This window comes from Pelodiscus sinensis, chromosome 13 (assembly GCF_049634645.1).
Source record: "Pelodiscus sinensis isolate JC-2024 chromosome 13, ASM4963464v1, whole genome shotgun sequence".
NCBI classification, from domain to species: domain Eukaryota; kingdom Metazoa; phylum Chordata; order Testudines; family Trionychidae; genus Pelodiscus; species Pelodiscus sinensis.
The window spans coordinates 4,024,713-4,046,432 of NC_134723.1; the positions used below are offsets into that span (position 1 = coordinate 4,024,713).

Sequence of the window (21,720 nt, forward strand, 5' to 3'; positions counted from 1 at the left end):
CTCTCCGGTCAGTTTCACCTTGAGCAGGGGCATCTCCTTGGATGGGCTCAGCTGTGGCAGGGAAAAGTCCAATCCAAGCAGGCCTAAGGGGGCCTGATGGAGTCCTTGGACCCATCTCGCCCTCAGAGAGCCTCAGCCATGGGCGGAGGGTGTGTAAGTGTAAGAAAAAAACAAAGAAGGGCCCATCCTCAGCACCACATCAGCCTGAGAAGTCCTGAGACATGGGACAGGTGTGGCCGGGTTCAGGGAGCTCTGAGTCCCCTCCCTGGAATCAGAGATCCAGTCCCTGGCCTCGGAGTCCCCACACTGCCTCCGCCCTGCTGTTCACAGGGGAAATCCTCAACGATGCCGAAGCAACTTGGGAGCGTGAGTCCCACCCACGGTCAATGGGCCTGACTGTTCCTACCTGCGTTCTGGGCCCCTGTGGCGAGCCGACCCCACACTCCCCGGCCTGGGACTCTGCTGGAATGCTCCGGGCAGTGGTTCGCATCTAGGCTGTGATGGCGGCAGATCAGTGCTACCCAAGAGCCCTGTGGGCCCTGCTTGAGGGTCAGCTCCATGAGGCACGGGCGCTGTGTCGGTCCCTGTACAGGACGGGCCATCAGAGAGCACCTTCCCTTCTGGGTTTCGCCCCTGCTGCACTGGCAACAGGGAGGCTGCAGGGCAGGGGTGGGCGATCGTTTTTAAGGGGGCGGCCACTTCACGAATTTCAGAGTGGTTGGGGACTGCCCTGGAAGGGGGGGGGGCTTTGGACAGAATGGGCGGGGCTAGGAGGCTTCACATGCTCCCCTGCCCACAGACCCTGACTGACCTGGGAGCAGGGGAGTGGCAGGGCGGCCGCAGGCCGCATCAAACAGCGTGGTGGGCCAGATCCGGCCCATGGACATTGTCTTGCCCACCCCTGCTGTAGGGGATGGTCGAACAAACAAACAAAAGGATGTTTTACTTCACTCGGCGCACAGTCAACCTGTGGAACTCCTTGCCAGAGGATGCGGTGAAGGCTAGAACTTTAACAGGGTTCAAAAAAGAGCTAGATAGATTCATGGAGGTTAGGTCCATCAGTGGCTATTAGCCAGGATAGGTAGAAATGGTGTCCCTAGCCTCTGTTTCTCTAGAGATGGCTGACAGGGAAGAGATCACATGAGGATTCCCTATTATGTTCCCTCTCTCTGGGGCATCTGGTATAGGTCACTGTCAGCAGACAGCATACTGAGCCGGATGGACCCAGTCTGGCCATTCTTATGATGGTCAGCCGGCCAGCCGATCGCTGTGTAGGGACGCCACTAGGCACAAACCAGAAGAGACTGGGCCAATGTTGGGCTGTACCATGGAGGCAGCACTGCTTGTGTTTCCAGCACAGCAGCCTCTGAGCCGTAAGGACCATTTCGAAGATGAATTTCATGCCATTCCTCCTCCCGCAATAAGCACAGTGCCGGCTCCAGCCCTGTAGGCAGAGTTCTTCAGTCCTTTTCAAGCTGAGTTTAGGGGTCACTTTCATCAAGGGGGAGATAGCTCAGTGGTTTGAGCAGTGGCTTGCTAAACCCAGGTTTGTGAGTTCAATCCTTCAGGGGGCCATTTAAGGATCTGGAGCAAATCTATCAGGGATGGTATATGGTCCTACTGTGAGGGCAGGAGACTGGACTGGATGACCTCTCGAGGTCCCTTCCAGCTCTATGAGATAGGTATACCCAAATAAGAAAGCGAGTCCAGAAAAAGCACATGCAGCCCAGAACCTTCATATCTTCTGTGGCTATTTACAGATGGACCCCCTCTAGTGGTGAATTTGGAGCTAAAGACCAGCACAGGAGTGGAGGCTGTAAATAAACTTTGTAGGAAACTTGGTCACATGCATGGACATCCAGCTAACTAAAATCTTGCCAGACTAGAGACGTTCAAGGCTGGTGAAAAATGGTACTTGTGTGATTTCACACTGCTTCCCCTTGCACTGATGTAGTGACTGCACAAGGTAAACAGCTGAACTGGGCCCACAGAGGCATCCTCCCTTGTGAACGGGTCCTGGCTTTTCCAAATAACTTGGTGCCCACAGGTCCAGGCAGGGAAAAATGACAATGCACAGTTTTGACGGTGGTTTTTTTAATAAATAATGTTTTGGCACAGAAATAGACCAAGTTGTACACAATTCAAACCGCAGGGTTCATCACTGTGACTGTAAGAGGGAGAGAGGGAGGAAGAAATTCCCACCTCTCTCTGCTCCTTTTCAAGTTCCGGTGGATCCTGACCTAGCTATAGACCATATGCCATGGCCCACATGTGGACACAGACCCAGAAGGAGAGGGACACAACACACAGAGTGCAAGCAGCTGCCCCGGCACAGAAATAAGATTTTCTCGCACCCTCAGGTTCCTGAGTCAACCTTTCTGCTGTCGGCTGTTTTCCAACATGAAGGGGTAAGAGAACACGGGGTGTGCTTGGACCAGAACCGGGGACAGCTGAGAGGTATATGTAGTGACGGGCATTTCCAACCAGCTAAAATGTCCTTGCCGGTGCTTTTTGGGGGTGGAGGAGTGAGATTTGTGCTCAGTAACATTAATAGGGATGGCAGTGCTGGACACTTCAATACTTGTACAGTGAGACCACCACATCGCGGGGCTGCCAGCGAGAACAAGGTGGGGCACAAGGGAGGGGGCAGGAGCCCCCTTGCTAAGCAAAGCTCCTTGCAGGGAGGTTGCAGAGCCAGCTGGAGGTGCAACCCAGAGAAGCAACTGGATTGCTTACCAGGAGGGCATGCAACAGGCGGACGGGCAGTGTCATTCCCTTAGCAATTCCTTTCATGCCTATCCTGGGGTGGAGCCGGCCCCGGGGCCGAGTGGGGCCGAATAGGCTACACGCACTACACAACTCAGCAGCACTACACCGTCACCAATAAGCCAGTTCTCCTCGAGAAACAACAGAGCCAAATCATTGCTCGGCTCCAGTAAGCAGTCATCAGCTACTCTCCAAAGCAGCGGTGAAAAGGAGACACCATGAAGTGAAATATCAGACCCTGCAAGACCAAATTAGCCTTCCAGGGGAATAGCAACATTTTGGAGTCTCGAAAGCAAATCGAGTTCACTTTCGGCCATTTGTGAGATTGGTGCACGGCCTGGCCATCCTGCCCTAGGCACTTTCTGGCTCCTCTGCCCTAGCCCAGGGTTGCAGATTTTAGAGTCCCAGGGATGCGGGAGAGGTTTAAAGATTTCGGGAAGGTTTACTGTCACTTGTTTTTGTTGGGTTCACTAACCCTTTCCGTTGCTGGGGTTTCTCTCTGGCTTTACTCGCCTCATTGTGCTTCTATGTTCTAAAGACGGGGGGAGAGAAGGAAAGAATTTGGAGGCAGGCAAAAGCCCACAGAGAAACAGTAACAAAAGTGACGGGAGTCAGAGCCAGATTTGCTGCCGGGGCACAAGAATGGAGTTGTGCCCTCAGAAGAGCAGGAATTGGATCCGCCAATTCATTAAGCTGCTCTCTGTAACTACTGATGAGGTTCGGATCTTGAAGCTCCAGCCCCAATAAAAAGTTAGTGGCTAAAAAAACCCAGATCTTTGAAAAAAGATATTTCACCCCCCAAACCTGACCAGTGAGCGTGGCCCGGCCTCTTTAAAAAAAAAAACGCAGACAAAATTCGGAGAGATCCAGGCCTGCCTACTCCCTCGATTTCTGCACATCCCAGGCATTCTGCAATAGGCCCCAGGACAGAGCCCCAGGACAGAGCGGAGGGAGCCGCGCGGGCAAGCGTGGGAGACGGTCTGACAGCGCGTTCTGGTTTTACTTTGTTCACCCTAGAGCTTGGTGCTCAGCTCAGCCCTGAGGGGAAACCCAGACAATCCAACCCGCATCCACACACCAAGGCCCTCCTAAGCCCCCACGGAGAAGAGTGAAATCTTCACGGCCCTCCGCAAGCCCACACGGAATCTTAGAGGGAACCTTCCTAAGCTCCGCCCCTTTACCCTGCATCCACGGATCTCCAAGCACTTTCCGTGCCACGAATTTAGCCGCAAAATGCCCCACAGACACTGTCCCTCAGAAGCACAGAGAGGGTAAGTGACTGTCCCAACATCTGTGACAGGGCTAGAACCCAGAGCTTCTAGCTCCCAGGCCTAGCCTTCAGCACACCTGCCCCACACCACGCAGACGCCACGCGCGCGTGGTCTTCCTTAGCTCTGGTGGTTGCTTACAAAGCCCAGAGTCCTGCGACGATGGGATCTTCCACACAGAGTCACAGCTGCCAAGAGAGGTAGGCGGCGTCTATGAAACACGCCCCCTACTGAAACTGCTTCCTACCCCCACTTTATTCACAAGGGCAGGTTCCCCCACAATTTCCCTCCCCCTTTCCCTCGTTCCTTAGCTCTGTCCGGCCGGCAAGGAGCAGCACAAGATGTTGACGCACGCCCCGGTGGCCTGGCCCAGGTGCGCCCAGCCCTACGGGTGAGTTCCCCAACTCACAAGCCCAGAGCCTTGGCAGCCGCAGCACGGACCACGGCATGGGCCTCAAAGGAGACCAGTCTCCCACTCTCACCGTGCTAGCTGGCAGGCGGGACGGCGGCCGATGGGGAAGGGCCGCTGCGCCGCATCTGCCTCCAGCCTGGTGAGCATGTTGGGCAGTGCCCCCCCGTTGGGCAGATGCTTCGCAGACCGGATGCTGGCGCACGGTGGGACAAGGAAAGGGATGGAGTCTCCCCTCTGTAACGGCATCCGATTTATGGGAAAGGCCCTGGCAGAGGTCGGAGCTGGTGGGGGAGGCGGAATGGGGCAACGCCAAGGAGGAAGAGACACCCCCACCCTTAAAACGGGGAGAGCCTTAAAAACCTGCCAGGACCAGTCTCGGATTTGGCGTCACACAAGGCAACGAGGCAGACCGCCCGCCTGCCTCAGCCACACAGAGACAGGAGGCCCAGGGCAATCCCAGCCAGAGGGCTCGCTCCCTGGAACAGACACGTCACACGGAGCCGGGGGTCACGGAGACACAAGCTCCAGGTGCCCCCGTCCAGAGACATTCTCCTCACAGGCGCTCACCCGTGGGCCACCCCCTGTGGAGAGAAGACACCGGATCACAGAGCATCTCCCCGGCCGCAGGCCCTTCCCTCAGGAAATGACACCCCCTCAGGCGGGCGAGGAGGGAGGAGACAGAGCTCAACGGCATCTGGCCGGGAGAGCGACTACGTTTCACCCCCGCTGTGCAAGGCCGTGCAAGGCGCACGCACGTTTGACACTCCCACGCATGCCCCGGCGAGGAACCGAGGAGAAGTCGATCCCCCCGAGCGTCCCGGTGCCGGCATGTGCATATGTAGGGGGGCGGGGGGTGCCGAGGCAGCAGTGCGGCTGGTTCCAATCAGGATGACCCGAGTGCTCGGTTTTGGATGGAACGCGCTGAGGAGAATCCCCACAGGGCCAGCGGCCACTCTGCTCCTACGGCACTTCTGGGAAAGGGCCGCCTGGCGCGCCGCGGCACGCCCCTCCCCGCGGCTGAGAGTGCCCCGTCGCTCGGGCAGAAGCGCCACTCGGCCCTTGGGAGGCCTTTGCCCCTGCCGCTCCGCTTCCCCCACAAAACGAAACGAGGCGCGGCGGGGATGCAGGGAGAGGGACGCCCCGTGAGCCCTGCCGGGAGACCCCTTTACCCCGCGATCATGGGCACCCAGGAACTACCACCCGCCCGGGTGCCTCTCGGGGGCAGGTCTCTCCACGCAGGAGGGCAGAGCTCGGGGCGCGTGCCATCTGGCAGCAGGGGCTGCTCCCCACGGCCCCCCCGCCTGGCCGCCGGCGCCCCTCCACACGTCGGGGACAGACATTTTTGGTGAGCGAAGAAGGTAAGGCTTTCCCGTGATGGCAGCGTCTGGTAAGAGTGTGAGAGAGATTTACACCGCAAGGAGGGTCCGGGCGCAGGGGGCTGGCACCGCTACTTGCCCACGGCAGGGGCCGCGCCCACGATCTCTTCGTACTTGGGCGGCGGGTCGTTATAGGAGACGCTGGTCTCCTCGCCGCTGCTGCTGCTGCTGCTCTCCGGGTGCCCGGTCACCTCCTCGTAGGAAGGGGGAGGGGTGGCGCTGGACAGTCTGGAGAGGACGGAGACGGAGTGCTCCGGCGGGTAGAGGGTGCCATCCAAGTGGGAGCCGCCCCCGGCCCGGCCGTCGGCAGGCCCCCGGGCGCCCGGCTCGCGCTGGCTCTGGCCTTCCCCCTGGCTGTGAGAGGTCTCTCGGTACACCATGACCCGGGGGAGGCTGCGGCCCGCGCGGCTGGCCAGGTAGCGGTTCTGGGCGTACGAGGGGCGGTGGCGCGTGGCCTTCTGCAGCTGGCACCTCCAGATGATGAACAGGGCGATGACTATGAGCAGCGCCACGCCCAGGAGAGGCACCACCACGTACATGGCGTCCGAGCGCTCCGTGCCCGGCCCCGGGTCCTTGACGGAGTAGACAGAGTTGGTGTAGCCTTTCCAGAACTCCATCTGCAGCAGGGCACAAAGCAGCCCCCGTCAGGCCTTCGCCTCAGAGCGGCGCCCCTCGGCGGGGGGGCGGGGTACAGCCCGGGGCTGCTCCCTCACAGCCCCACCCTCCCCGTGTCGCCGAGGCAGGACCCATGGGGCAGCCGCTGATGCATCATGGGAACCAACGCGCAGGACTCTGGGATCCTGGGCGCATGGCAGCAAGCGGCCCAATGAGAGGCTGAGGGCCCCCGGGCTAGCACCACCTTCTGCCATGGTTAGTCTGGGGGGCAGAGAGCAGGCCAGGAGCACTGGGTGGCCAGAGGCACAGGGCGGCCGGGCCGGGAGCACATGGGGGCCGGAGGCACAGGGCGGCCGGGCCGGGAGCACATGGGGGCCGGAGGCACAGGGCGGCCGGGCCGGGAGCACATGGGGGCCGGAGGCACAGGGCGGCCGGGCCGGGAGCACATGGGGGCCGGAGGCGCAGGGCGGCCGGGCCGGGAGCACATGGGGGCCGGAGGCGCAGGGCGGCCGGGCCGGGAGCACATGGGGGCCGGAGGCACAGGGCGGCCGGGCCGGGAGCACATGGGGGCCGGAGGCACAGGGCGGCCGGGCCGGGAGCACTGGGTGGCCGAAGGCACAGGGCGGCCGGGCCGGGAGCACTGGGGGGCCGGAGGCACAGGGCGGCCGGGCCGGGAGCACATGGGGGCCGGAGGCACAGGGCGGCCGGGCCGGGAGCACATGGGGGCCGGAGGCGCAGGGCGGCCGGGCCGGGAGCACATGGGGGCCGGAGGCGCAGGGCGGCCGGGCCGGGAGCACATGGGGGCAGGAGGCGCAGGGCGGCCGGGCCGGGAGCACATGGGGGCCGGAGGCGCAGGGCGGCCGGGCCGGGAGCACATGGGGGCCGGAGGCGCAGGGCGGCCGGGCCGGGAGCACATGGGGGCCGGAGGCGCAGGGCGGCCGGGCCGGGAGCACATGGGGGCCGGAGGCGCAGGGCGGCCAGGCCAGGAGCACATGGGGGCCGGAGGCGCAGGGCGGCCGGGCCGGGAGCACATGGGGGCCGGAGGCACAGGGCGGCCGGGCCAGGAGCACATGGGGGCCGGAGGCACAGGGCGGCCGGGCCAGGAGCACATGGGGGCCGGAGGCGCAGGGCGGCCGGCCGGGAGCACATGGGGGCCGGAGGCGCAGGGCGGCCGGGCCGGGAGCACATGGGGGCCGGAGGCGCAGGGCGGCCGGCCGGGAGCACATGGGGGCCGGAGGCGCAGGGCGGCTGGGCCGGGAGCACATGGGGGCAGGAGGCGCAGGGTGGCCGGCCGGGAGCACATGGGAGCAGGGAGCACTCAGGAGCACGGGTTGGCTGGGCCGGCAATGCCTTGCCAACCCCACGGCTCCCAGGGCAGACTCACCTGGAGGGGAGCTGGCGCCGCGTGGGAGAGGTGTGTAAGTGAAAGCTGAGCCCAGGTTTCCCGCTGACATCCAGGAAACAAAGCACCGCATGGGCAGGGCGACCCCCCCCCCCCCTTGAGTCATTCCGCTAAGCGGGCTCTGGGCCCCGCCGCCTCCCCCTCACGTACCGTTTTCTCCTTGTTCTCAAACACCTCCTTGACCTCCTCGTAGCTGCAGATCTCCTCTATGCACTCCCGCTCGATGGTGCCCTGGCGGAACTCCTCCAGGAAGCCGTTGGCGCGGGGGAAGCGTCTGAGGACCGAGTGGGCGTGCGTGGCCCCCAGGAACACTGAAACACACAAGGCAGAGAGGCGCTGAGGAGCCCCGCACACCCAGCCCCCCCACAATCCACAGCCTTTGGCATTTAAGGCTGGTGCACTGCAGGGGGGACCTGGCCTGGCTCACACCAGGTTCCCCTCCCCCCCGCACCCATCACAGGAGACAGTCTTAGGCACAGGGATGAGGAACAGGAACCCCCTTGGCTGCATTACCCGTCCCGCCTTCTCAGCACACCGCCCGGCCACGGTGCCTCATGGGAAGGGCCAAGAGGCTCTCTGTGAGCCCAGAGGGAGGGGCGGGGAGGGAAGGACACACACCCACCGTCCCCAGAAGCTGACATTATTTCCCCCTCCCTTTCTCGAACCGGCCCAGGGCACGCTGAGCTCAGGGAAGGTCTCCCCAGCAGCTATGAAGCGCAGGAGCGCCCCAACCACACCTGTGGAGCGCCCCAGGCCAAAGCCAGCCGCTCCCACTCCTCGGCTGTGCCTCTCAGGCTGCCCCCCCCCCCAACGGCTGGATCTATGTCCCCCCTGAACTGCATGTGGTGCGGGCGGGCCCTGGGAGGAGCAGCAGAACTCCATACAAAGAACAGACGCTTTTCAGTGCCGCAAGGGCAAGACAAGCCTGAATGCGGAAGCACCAGCCCCCGAGGAGGCACATGCTGGTCACCCTTGCAGACAAGGGGCTGTTACCAGTGGGCACTATCTAGCCAGGACAGCTGGTTGTCCCTGGGGTTCCAGGTGGGACTCTCACAATGGCACGGCCTTCCATGCTGTGGGCACCAACCACCAGCCAAGGCAGGAGAGCAGGAGAGCAAATTCATGGATAACCCAGATGGCTGGCTCCAATCAGTGGAATCAGTGGAACCTACATGTGCCAAAGCAAGGGGTCCCCTTTACTGGGAGAGGGGCAGGAGGCCACAGGAAGATCATGCAAATGCAAACACCCTTCCTCCCCCCCCCCCCCCCAAGTGCTCAGAAACACCTGGACTCTTCCAAGCAACCCTACTGACCAGCACAGGCCGTGATGTCTCCCTCCCCGCAGGGGTCACCCCACAGGCCAACCTCAGTTCATGGAACCACTCCCCGGTGGCACAAACCTGGGGACCCGATACCAGGGCAGGGACAGACAGGACACTTGACTGACCACTGTAACAACCACATCTGCAAGTTCATGACACAGACACAGGATGCGAAGCAACTTGCACAGAGCCAGCCTGCTACACACCAAGCAAGTTGCTCATCAGCCCAGCAGGCAGCTTGGCCTCAGAGGAAGGCCCATGCTCTCTGCTAATCACAAATGTTCCTTGTCTTTACCCAAGCAAATGGAGATATACCCATCTCACAGAGCTGGACAGGACCTTAAGGGGTCAGGAAGTCCAGTCCCCTGCCCTCACAGCAGGCCCAAGTACCATCCCTCACAGATTCACCTCAGACCCCTACAGGCCTCTCAAGGATTGAGCTCACAACCCTGGGCTTAGCAGGCCAGTGCTCACACCACTGAGCCACCCCCGGGAATAATCTGTGGCCAACCTGGTGGCACATTTCTCCTTATGTCATCATGTGACCTTCATGTTCCTACTTTCAACTAACCGGGCAAGTGGTGTTACGGATTATCCAACTCCGGAGGCAGTGAGATGTATTAGGAATTACAGCCATGCCGTGCCACGCGCTTTTGGTCAGGACAGGACACGCCTGATGGGTTACTGTAGATACTTTCTCCTCCTCCCCCCATTTATTCATCTTTGCTCTAGGGAGAGAATTGATGGAGGAGGAACTGCTGACAGAGGGAGTGTAATGTTGGCAGCTCATGGAAAGGTCCCCATGTCTCAGCTGAGCACTGATAAATACACAGCTGGAAACAGTCGGGCTGACCTGTGCATGAGCGCTGTTAAAATAGGTGTTAGAATTTAACAGCCTGTTTAGACTTCACTGAATGCTTGTGAGTTGCTGCATGCATTGATCTCACTTTACAAGCTAGGGGGCAAAGGCTAGGAGTAATGCGGAATCATTTGCGTGGGAAGATTCTCTGACACCGTAAATCACCAGACAGGAGAGACATTAATCTCAGGCACAGATCACCAACAGAGGGGTTACGTCCTGGCCAAGAGGAAGGCCCATCAACTCCTGATGGTCTACTGTGGGCCATTAAAGAGAACAAAAGATATTTGTTGCTTTGTTCTCCTCCCCGCCCCTGCACATGAAGATGAGTCCCAAAAGTGGATTCCTCCCGTCAGCTGAGTTCACAACTCAGAACACATGGGGCAATAGGAATAAACACACCTAACACAGAAGTACTGGATCTTTATGCTGCTTGGAGTCTGGACTCAAGGGGTGCATCTAGAGTGGCAAGATTTTGCACAAAAGCAGGCACTTTTGCCCAAAAACTTGCCAGCTGTCTACACTGGCCGCTTGAATTTGCACAAGAACACTGACTTTGTAATGTACAAAATCAGTACTTCTTGTGCAAATACTTTCATGCTGCCGCTCAGGAAAAAGCCCTCTTGTGCAAGAATACTTGCTCAAGAGGGCCAGTGTAGACAGGGAAGAACTGTTTTGCGCAAAAAAGCCCCGATGGCTAAAATGGCAATCGGGGCTTTCTTGCACAAAAATCTCGTCTAGACTGGCCACGGATGCTTTTGCGCAAAAGCATCCTTGCAAATCTAGATACTCTTTTGCGGAAATACTTTTAACAGAAAAACTTTTCCGTTAAAAGCATTTCCGCAAAATCATGCCAGTCTAGACGTAGCCAAGATGTTCCAGGCATAAGCAAAAGATCCGTAGAGCTTGGCCCGGGTTAGCCCTAAAGGACATACACAGCTTGCTTTTTATAGAAGCTTCTATTACCTCTTGAAACTTAACATTTTGCAATTCGTCTGTGTATCTATTTCTGCAGTCTGCTTTAATCTTGTAAATAGCTCCTTTCCTTTTTTATTTAAGGAATCTTTAAATAGTTTCTCGGAAGATTCGTTACAAGTGTTGTCGTCAGTGTGAAACCTAAGGTGCCACTGATGTGCGGTAAATGACTGGTCCTTTGGAACTGGGAGTAACCTGAATGCTGCTGTGATTGTTGTCCAGGACCATCACAAAGGTACACTCACCTGGGTGGCAAGATGAGAGCACCCAGGGCGCTGCCTGTGACGGCGCCTAAGGCAGGGGTGGGCTGTACGTGGTCTGCGTTTCGCTAGAGTTAGTCCCTGGTGGACCACTAGCGCTTTATTTACCTGCACGTTCGCAGGTTCAGTAGCTTGCGGCTCCTATTGGCTGTGGATCGCTGGTCCCGGCCAATGGGAGTTGTGAGAAGCAACACAGTCCGGGACGCTGCTGCCTGCAGCTCCCATTGGCTGGGAATGGCGATCTGCGGCCAATGGGAGCTGCGAATGACCGTACCTGCAAACGTGCAGGAAAATAAAGCGTCGGCAGCCACCCTTGGCAAAGTGCGTCCGGCCCGCGGGCCACTTATTAACCACCCCAGCCTAACGAGTTTACTCTTAATAACTGGTTGGTGAAACCTAAGTACAGAATCACAGGCAGCTAGGGGCTTCTGCCCGGCTTCTTAGCAGCCCGCTCTGAGGCTGGTACTCCTGCTCCTGGCACGGATAATGAAGGCCGGTCTGAAGGATGTGAGTCACACGAACTTTTCTCCAGAACACACTTTATTCTGCATCTGCCGTGCTAGAGCAGAGCAACAGACGTACAAAAGCAGGGGCAACGGAGAGACCATTTGACAGGGTCATCAAGGGCCCCGGCTCTCCTAGTTCTTCACGCTTTGCGAAGGAGCTTCCCGGGCCATGGCTGAGGGAGCAGTCCCGAGAGGAGCACTGGCCAGCTGAGCAGGCTCGTACTGAGCAGGACGCAGGGACCGGTTGCTGGCTCGGCCTTGACAGTCATCGGCTCTTGGGCCTTCGTGCGCTGGGTGGATGTTTCCCAGCGCAGTGGTCTATGCTCAAGTCACCGCCTCTCGTTCTGGAAATAGCCTGGCCCCAGCGCCTCCCCCTCCTGCTTCGGCCCAGCCTTTCTTTCAAGAGCGCCCCTCGCTTCCTCCTCCCCAGCTCCTTTGAGACTCCCTCGGCATTTCCTGAAGGGACAAGGCTGTTCCCTCCTTCTCCTGGACCTCAGGATCGCCAGCCACTCTGCAACCCGGCCGCCTGCCCCATTCCCCGCTCTGGGACATCTGCCGTGCTGTACTGGCTTCTAGAATGAAAAACAAACAAACGAGAGCATCGATAAGGGAAGCTGGGGAGAAACTGCCCAGGGACAGAGGAGGGAAAAACCGAAAAACTCCTTTGTCCCAGTTTGAAATTCCTACCTCCATTTCTATTGGCTGCCTGTTACCTGGTTAGGTAATGGACATAGTTAACCAGGCTGCTGGCTTACCCTCATGGTCATGACATGCCAGACCCACAGCAGCCCAGAGCTTCCTGCAACCAAAGTCTTATTTGCAGACTTAAGCTGTGGTTTGTGTTATTTCATCCCCCCCGCTTGCTTCTCCAGCTCCGAGTCCAGGCACACAGCCCTGCTCAGCAACTGCTGGGCACAGCCACCCTGCCAGGGCGCAGCGGCTGACGCGGCCACAGAGGTGCTGGGCAGGGAAGAGGGGATGGCAGGGGCGTGAGAGAGGTGGGCCCTTCCGCCTCCCGCTGGCACCATACACACAGCAAAGCACTGCCTACCTGGCACGGAGCAGCCCTCGTCTCCCGGCTCCTCCAGCCGGCTCGCTCGACCGCTGCTTCCACTCTCGGCTCCGGATCCCGTCACTCACCAAGCCGATCCCTGGGCTCTCCCAACCTGGCTTCAGAGGCAGGGCTCCCCTCCAAGCCCGCAGCCGCCGTGCCGTCCAGCAGCCCGGCGGGCTGCACACCAGACCCAGCAGGAGGATTCAGCGTGGCTCTTTCGAGATCAGATGCGGGGCGTGGACCCAGCTTTAACCCGCTGAAGCACCGGGCCTGGGATCCGGTCGCAGCAGAGCTGGCCGCTTGGCGGTTCATCTGCACACCGGCTGCAGGGTCACCTCCCCGCCCCAGCTGGCCAGCAGTGCCAGTACTCTCCCGTCTGCCCCTACCATGCTCCCAGGGAACCCTCCTCGGAGCCTGCTGGCAACTAAGTCGACCTGTTGCGGAGGCAGCCGACTGTTGCGAACACCGTGCGCAAAGGAGCAGCACAGGGAAGGGCGCCGCGCAGCGTGGAAAGCCGAGCGGCAGGGACCAGCAGGCTGTGGGAAGGGAGTGGGGTTATCAGGCCAGCGAGCTGAGCCTACCCCGGCTCAGGGCCAGGCTGAACCAGACGTGGATGACTGAAAACGCCCTGCTGGCCCGGGGTGCCTGCAGAAGGGACCGGCAATTGGCCCAACTGCTCTTCTGGCCCACGGGCTCCGAGTCTGCCGCCCGGCAACACGCGGCAAAGAGACGTGCAGCAGACAAAGCCGGGCATTGGGCCTCCGCTCCCAGAAGGGGCCAGGACACGGCCCCACCTCTGTCGCCCACGGCCCCACAGACAGGAGGAGCCCGGCAGCCCTTTCTCACCCCCCCAGCAGGAGACCTCTCCACCCCTCCTGGAGGAAGAAGTGTGTGTGGGGGGGGGGGGAACCTCACTTGCTCCCCCGCCCTGGCCCTCAAGGCCCCCGCTGGGAAATACTTACTTGCCATGCTGCCTTGCTCAGACCCTCGGGGCTCTCACCTACCTGTGGGGAAGAAAATGGGAGCATCATGGAGGGCTCCGAGCCTCAGGCCCTCGGCTCCAAGCCTTGGGTCACACCAGTAGCAGGACTGACCCATGGGGAAAGGTGGATTTTTCTGGGGCCCGCGGCAGGTCTCAGCTGAACTCTCCAGACCCACCACCTCTGTGGGAAGCCATGACCCCCCCCCCCCATACCTCCTCCGGGCTCTTTAGGTACACAGAACGGCAGCTGGCCCTTGCCGGCCCACCAAACCCCCCTTAGCCCTCCCCCCCGCACGCCCATTCGGCCTCTGATCCGCCCCAAGATCTCCCCGCTTCGTGACAGGGCCTGTGAGCGCGCGCAAGAAGCAGGCCGCAAGGCCTACAGGGACTCCCATCCATCAGCTCAGGGAATCGTTGTTCCCCAGGGAACACTGGGCCCCACTTCAGCAGGAGAGGCGAGAAACCCGGCCATGGCTTCTGGTCCATCGCATCCCCACACATCTGCCTTGTGCCATCTAGCCTCAGGCTGGCACGCAAAGCGCTTTACAAACCTCTCCCTACTGCAGCAGACTTCTTAGTTCGCTGCCAGGCCACCTCCGGCACCATCTGCCCGAACATCAGCCACCAAACCGCAGGGCCAGTGCCTCCTACCTGGCCAGGAAAGTTCTGTCAGCCGGTCAAAACCACAGCCGGCATTTGGGAGACGTCTGAGAAGCTACGGCCCATCCTGTTGAGGCCAGGCCATTCACTAAAGTTTTGCCAGAGTAGCCCTGTCAGGCAGGGCTGTGAAAAAAATCCAGACCCCTGACGCAGCCCCGCTGTCAAAACCCACCACGTGCTAAGCCAGCACCTTTCCCAGCTGATGTCGGCTGAGGCGGTGCGTCCACCATTCCGGCCAAAGCGCTCTTTGTGCTGCTGCGTTCGCCTTTCGCGTGTAGCCTCTCAACTCCCTCACGCAGCAGGAGCGGAGGGTGCGCAACCACCTCACAGGATCGGGGCCCCTGGACGAGTTTGGACTCTTGGGTGCCTCCAAACCGCGTCCGTCAAACGGAAGATCAGCCAGGCAGAGGGCGAGAAACAAGATTTCTTCCCCCAGACGAAAAAAGCCGATTGGCAGCACACCCTACAGGCCTAAAAACTGCCCCCAGGCCCCGCCAGCCTTCGGGTGAATACACCAGCCACGTGGAGGAGGAAACGCCCCCTCTTCCTGCCACCGAGAGCCCCTGCCCACAGACTGCAAGCTGTTTGGGGCAGGGACCCACCATTCTGCGTTTGTACAGCACCTGGCGCATCGAGGCCCCCAGTAATGAGCCAGGGACAATGTTCCCTCTATTTTTTCCATCCCTGTGAAGAATAAATTGTGTTGTGTGCACCGAGGCATGTGCAGATGTGCACCACCAATCGAGAGACATGCTGGTGGTTACGGGCAGCAGTGGGTGCTCTGCCAATCAGGTGGGTGGCCGCAGAATCTCTCCTGGGCAGCCATCCAAGCATTCAGCTGACTGGGAATGCTGGCCGGGGCCCTAGGCGCCACTGCCACACAAGTTGAGTAACAATCATATAATAATAGTATCCCCAGCTGCTAGGACGAGAGAAAGCTGGGCAGCACTGCTGGGAGGAGGAAGAGGGGGGAGTTCTGCAGCTCCAGCCATGCCTCCTCCAAATGTATTTATTTTTAAGCCCTTTTCCTCCATGAACAGTTCCAGGAGACGCCCCTGCTGTTCGCAGCTTTTCCACGCAGCGGCAGCAGGACCCAGCTGTTGCGTGTTCCGCTGCCGCTCTGCCTACCAACAGCAGCGGCGCATGTGAGACGAGTCCCATTAATGCCGTGGGGCCGGACTCAGAGCAGCGGGGCGGCCGGCAAACTCGAGAAGGCGGCGCTGCATCGGGAAGGCGAGCTCGCTCTACACGAGGAAATCACATGGCGCGGAAGCGTCTGGTGCCCCTCCCCATCCAAGAGGAATTTCCTCTTCACCAGTGGGTCCTTCTGAATCTAGTCTCCTACCGTTCCACTGTGCCCATCTTAAATCCATTGCAGGAACTCCCTTGGCTTTCCACCCCCCGCCCCATCTCAGACCGGCACAGCAGAACAGTGGCACAATTCCATCTAGGGCAGTGGTTCCCAAACTTTTTGGCATCATGCCCTCCTTTTTGATTTTTGAAAAACCCTCATTCCCCCCATAGCAGCAAAATTTGTCGAGCAAAAAAAAAAAAAAAAAGGAACTGAACAGGGCAGCAAAACTTGATGGGGGGCAGGGAGGCTGGGTCGCCTCGTGCCCCCCCCTGGAATTTCTTCACACACCCCAATTTGGGAACCCATGATCTAGGGGCTCTAGTGACACTGCAAACTAGAGGAGTAAAAAAAATGTGCAGCAGAATTTATTTGTTTCCATAATATAAGAACTAGGGGCCACCAAATGAAATTAATGGGCAGCAGGTTTAAAAGAAATAAAGGAAGTTCTTCTGGCAAGGAGTTCCACAGGTTGACAGTGTGAAGAAGAGGTTTACCTATACCTATCTCATAGAACTGGAAGGGACTTTGAGAGGTCATGAGTCCAGTACTCTGCCCTCATGGCTCAAGTGCCATCCCAGATCCCTAAATGGCCCCCTTAAGGACTGAACTCACAATGCTCTGTTTAACAAAGCAATATCCAAACCACTGAGCGATCCCTAGTCCCCTAGGTTGTGAAAGCTAGGACCATAACGGGGTTTAGAAAAAAAGCTAGATAAATTCATGGAGGTTAATACCCATGAATGACTATTAGCCAGGATGGGTAAGGAATGCTGTCCCCAGCTTCTGCTTGTCAGAGGACAGAGATGGCTGGCAGGAGAGAGATGGCTTGATCATTACTGTTTGGTTCCCTTCCTCTGGGACACCTGGTATTGGCCACTGTCGGCAGACAGGACACTGGGCTGCATGGAGCTTTGGTCTGACCTAGTCTGGCCGTTCTTATGAAGGGGCAGAAGAGGAAGAAGAGGAGAAATCAGAAATAAAAGCTACATTCATCTGAAGTCCAGGATTCACAATACTCAGCTCCAGATCAGTCCTTAACAGACAATTTCTAAGCCCAATTACGTTTAATCCCCAGTGCTACAAAGAAACGTCACGTCTCTTCAAAATCCAGGAGCGCAAGCCTTCCAGAAGCACAAAGCATTTGCCCCCCCACTCCAACGGGACAAGCAGTAGTGATCCTTGCACGTAGCCTCTTTTGGGTTATTGCTCACAGTTCTAGCCACATCAATCTATAGTCATACAGAATGCAAGTTTCAGAGGCCTAAAGCACTCAGAAGTCTGTGAAATACTGACTGCAAAACACATGCTGGAATTCAAGCGAGGACGAAGGAAGTAAGAGAACCGGATTTTACGGTCTACTCTCTGACATACCACCGGGGCTAGGAAGAAATGGACCGATATAGATGCTTCCAACACTGGAAATCTTTTCTAAGCTCTGATTAGCCCAAGAGAGGAAACTTTGGTCCCTAAAACACAGGCATGACACCAGCTGAGGACTTGTAACTATCCAATTGGATCTTCTCTGGACTATAAAGTGATCAGTCGCATCAGCTATGATCAGAGGTTACTTTGGTCTGGCTAATTTTTGCTACGTTCAGGTTTTATTAAAAACCAAAGATGTATGTGACAACAGGAGAGGGTTATAGGCAAACCCTCATCCTCTTCAACAATACTTAGAAGAGAGGTGGTTAGAGCAACAATATGCTCTGATTTCAAATGGGCAATTCTCAGACTCATAGAACACTAGAACTGGAAGGGACCTCGAGAGGTCATCAAGTCCAGTCCCCCGTCCCCACGGCAGGGCTGAGCGCCATACATCATCCTTGACAGATGTTTAGCTAAACTGCTCTTCAATATCTCCAGGGATGGAGATTCCACGACCTCCCTAGGCAATTTATTCAGTGTTCAACCACCTGACAGTTGGGAACTTTTTCCTAACGTCCAGCCTAAATCTCCCTTGCTGCAGTTTAAGCCCCTTGCTTCTTGTCCTGTCCTCAGAGGCCAAGGGGAACAATTTTGCTCCCACCTCCTGGTAACACCCTTTTCGGTACTTGAAAGCTGTTATATTCAAGGCTCTGTCTTATATAGGTCTCAATTACTGCCCTAGCCCCACCCCAATTTTCACACTTGCTATCTGGTCACCTTCAAGGTGGTGCCCTATAACTATTATTGTATCCTCACACACGGCAGTGGCAAGAGCTGGGATTAGAAATCAGGAATTTCAGTTTATAAGGCCACAAGGTATCTCTGATGAGCAGCAGTGTACAACCCGCGCCCCCCTCCCCCCCCACCCTCAGAGAAAATACACTCCTACCTGCAGGAATGCATCTGTGCAGGGAAGAAAGCTCATTTTAAGAAGAGTTTATATCTGAAGCTTCATTAGAAGCGTGGGGCAGGGCCAGCAATACTTGCAAGCGGCCAGCTGATGGGATGCAGGTCATGTGAGGAAGGGGCGCGTACACCAAGCATGAAGGAGTACGGCTATTTAATCCAATGGAACAAACAACCTGGTGGATTTGAACTTGAATATCTGTGTCTATACTACACACGATTGTTGTGGGGGTATCATAGCAGCAGGGGACTTGGATTACATAGAAATGCATTTCTATTCCAGGCATGTATTTCACATTTCTAAACACAGCAGCATTACAGGCACCCATACAAAACACAGCATCTGGAACACAAAACACTCCACCTCAGAGAACACTGAAGAGTTAATTTTTTGTTCTGCTTAAGGATGACAAACAAGCGAAGGAACCCAAACCCAGAACCTGGCCTCACCGCCCACCCGATTGGGTCCCCTCCCTCCTTCACCGAACAGTGTTTTCCTCCTCTATAAATACACCATCAATAGGAGGTTGCCATGGCAATGATGAGGAGGCGTGAGGGATACAGCAATGGGGATGCTGATGCAGTCATACGTTCGTGTCTTCCACACCTCACAACCCCGAGCTCCCTCTCCCGCTCCCCGCAACAGTGATGATGCTGAAGGAGGAAACTGTGCTGACAGAATATGGTGTCCTCTGCCTCTAGCAATATGGGCAGCCTGCGCGTGGGTGTGTGGTCTGGGAGAGGGATGCACACAGCGAGCGGTTAGCCAGAACCCCAGGCCCCTTGCCAGCGGAGGAGCGGACCGCGGGATTCCGTAACATGCTGACGTGTGGAAGCACGTCGGTAGGCTGCCGGATTGCCGGGCGTCATCCCGCCAAGGGGGCCAGCTGCTTTGCAAGTTCCAAGAACTATTTTTGTTTTCAAAACCAAGATCAACACATCGGGAAAGGCTGCACAGGCTCCAGTTCCCACAGACCACAAAGCCCCACGGTGGCCAGGACATCCTCACAAGCCCTCAATGGGGCCAGAATTTGTCCCCACACACCAACCCTAGAACTCACTCGGGCTGGAGCGGTCTGCTCGTAAACACCTGTGCATGCCTGTACATACCAGCCCGGCACCTGCCCCTGTCAGCCAAATCCCACAGTATCCCCACTGGAAACACCTTCCCCCACATCCACAGCACCCACACACCCTGGCAAATACACTTTCTCAGCACCCACACATCGTAGCCGATACTTTCCCAGTTCCTTGGAGCTTAGCACTCAAGTGTTGATTTGCTTCACTCTTGCTATTCCCTCGGCTGCCATCCACACCTCCCCTTCCCATCCCAACCCCCCTTTCCTTCCCTGACATTCCTGCCTCCTTCCGGACTCCCAAAGGCAGACTGAACCCCCTTCTCCTCTACTCCAGTGCCCAAAGCCCAATCCCCTAGCCCAGTACGGTCCCTCAACCTCTTCTAGCACACAGACACCCAGCTTTCTGCCCAGTGTCTACTGCGCCCTCCCCCCATTTCACAGCCCTGGACAGTCTCTGGCTCCTAAAACTTCATACTACTCCATGCTAACCTGCTTCCTCCTGCCCCATTTCTTCCCCCATGCCCTCCACTGCCAGTGCACCCACCCCAGACACCCACCTCATTCTTCCTCCATTCCCTCCTCTATCTACACACATCCATACAGACACTCTCCCATCCCATATGGGTCCCCCTTCCCTTAACCCACTGCCCCACTCCAATGGGCTCTCCTCCCTCTGGCTTCCTTCCACACACCCCCTCCACTAGCCATCCCCCCATCCCGTGGGTCCCCTCCCCATAACCTCCCCTCATTCCCCCGCATCCCATGGTGCTCCTCCTCATATCCCCTTCTCCATCCACCCTCCCATCTCATGGGTCCCATCCCCATACCCGCATACCCCCTCCCATCTCATGGGTCCCTTCCCCAAGCCCCCTCCCCATCCACCTGCTATCCCATGGGTCCTCTCCCCAGACCTCCTCCCATCCCATGGGTCCCCTCCCCATTCACACACTCCCATCCCATTCACACACACCCCATCCCATGGGTCCCCTCCCATTCACACCCCCCATCCCATGGGTCCCCTCCCCATTCACACCCCCCATCCCATGGGTCCCCTCCCCATTCACACCCCCCATCCCATGGGTCCCCTCCCCATTCACACCCCCCATCCCATGGGTCCCCTCCCCATTCACCCCCCCATCCCATGGGTCCCCTCCCCATTCACACACCCCCATCCCATTCACACCCCCATCCCATGGGTCCCCTCCCCATTCGCACTCCCCCCATTCACACCCCCCATCCCATGGGTCCCCTCCCCATTCACACACCCCCCATCCCATGGGTCCCCTCCCATTCACACCCCCCATCCCATGGGTCCCCTCCCCATTCACACACCCCCATCCCATTCACACCCCCATCCCATGGGTCCCCTCCCCATTCGCACTCCCCCCATTCACACCCCCCATCCCATGGGTCTCCTCTCCACCCCCCTTCCCGCGACCCCTCCCCTTTTCTTCTAGCCGCCCGCCCCATTCCCCCGCCCCGCCGGTACCTCATGCCCGCCGCAGCTCCGGGCTCCCCGCCCGCCTGCCCGGCGCAGCGCAGCCCAAGCCTGCAGCCACCAGTGCCCGGTGCCCACCCGCGGACACGGGGCGGGGCCGAGCCTCCCGCCCTGCCCAATCACAGAGCATGGGCGGAGCGAGCCGGCGTCTATGGCCAATCACTTCAGCTTTTCAGGCGTGCGCGCGCCGTCTAGCCCACCCAATCAGAAAACGGGAAGGGGGAGGGCTGCGTCTCCAGCTGTATCCAATCATAGCGCAGAAAAGGCGGGCCTTACCGCCTGCTGTGTCCAATCAGAGGGCGGCCTTGGAAGGCAGGGCCGTCTCGCTGCTGGGTGGGCCTGCTCGGCGCCGCAGGGTGCTCTGGGAGTTGTAGTCCAAGCGCTTGGGTCATGCCAGGACGCTGCTGGGAGCGGGCAGGGAGCCGTGGCAGGCGTCTGGGCTCGCTGCCGCTCCCGTGCGCCCCTCACCGCAGTGTCTGGGCCTGGCGCCCCCGGCCGGGGCCTCGCTGTGTGTGCGGCTGCCGAGGGCCGGGCTCCAGCCAGCATCTTCGGACTCCACGTGGGAGCCCAGCCAGGGCCAGCTGCTGGGGTGGTGGGGAAGGGTCCCGGCTGAGATCTAAGCCCTGTGCCAGGGGCTGAACCCAGGCCCTGCCCAGAGAGCCCAGACCTCTTGGACAGGGCACACGAAGACATAGGGAGAGAGGTTGGGTGCAGCATTGTGGTGCCCCGATGGGGCTGCCAGCTGGGCTCTGACCCCAGAAGCATTCCTGCTGCTACCAACAGAGGAGGACTCAACCCAAACCCCTCTCCCTGCAGAAGTCGGTCCCAGTCCCACGGTGCAGCTAATAAAACCTCAGTGACGATGATGGATTGCTGATGATGTTTGGCACTTCTACAGCGACTATCATCTAACGCTCTTACCCTACCAGCAGGGAGGGAATGGGGATAAACTGCCCACAAATAAACTTAGGCTGGAAATTAGACAGCTTAGGTCTAACCAT

General features: G+C 58.5%; 1 protein-coding gene across 1 annotated transcript; it reads right to left on the reverse strand.

Annotated features, from left to right (window-relative positions):
• Positions 1–3,703: 3,703 nt before the first annotated feature.
• On the reverse strand, positions 3,704–20,852 carry PRRG3 (proline rich and Gla domain 3). The gene is made up of 4 exons (XM_075896694.1): positions 20,711–20,852; positions 13,778–13,819; positions 7,990–8,150; positions 3,704–6,439 (listed from the first exon to the last, which is right to left on the reverse strand). The coding sequence occupies exons 2-4, from the start codon at positions 13,782–13,784 to the stop codon at positions 5,894–5,896; spliced, it is 714 nt and encodes a 237-aa protein (XP_075752809.1). The 5' UTR covers positions 13,785–13,819; positions 20,711–20,852; the 3' UTR covers positions 3,704–5,893.
• Between the last annotated feature and the right edge of the window lie 868 nt (positions 20,853–21,720).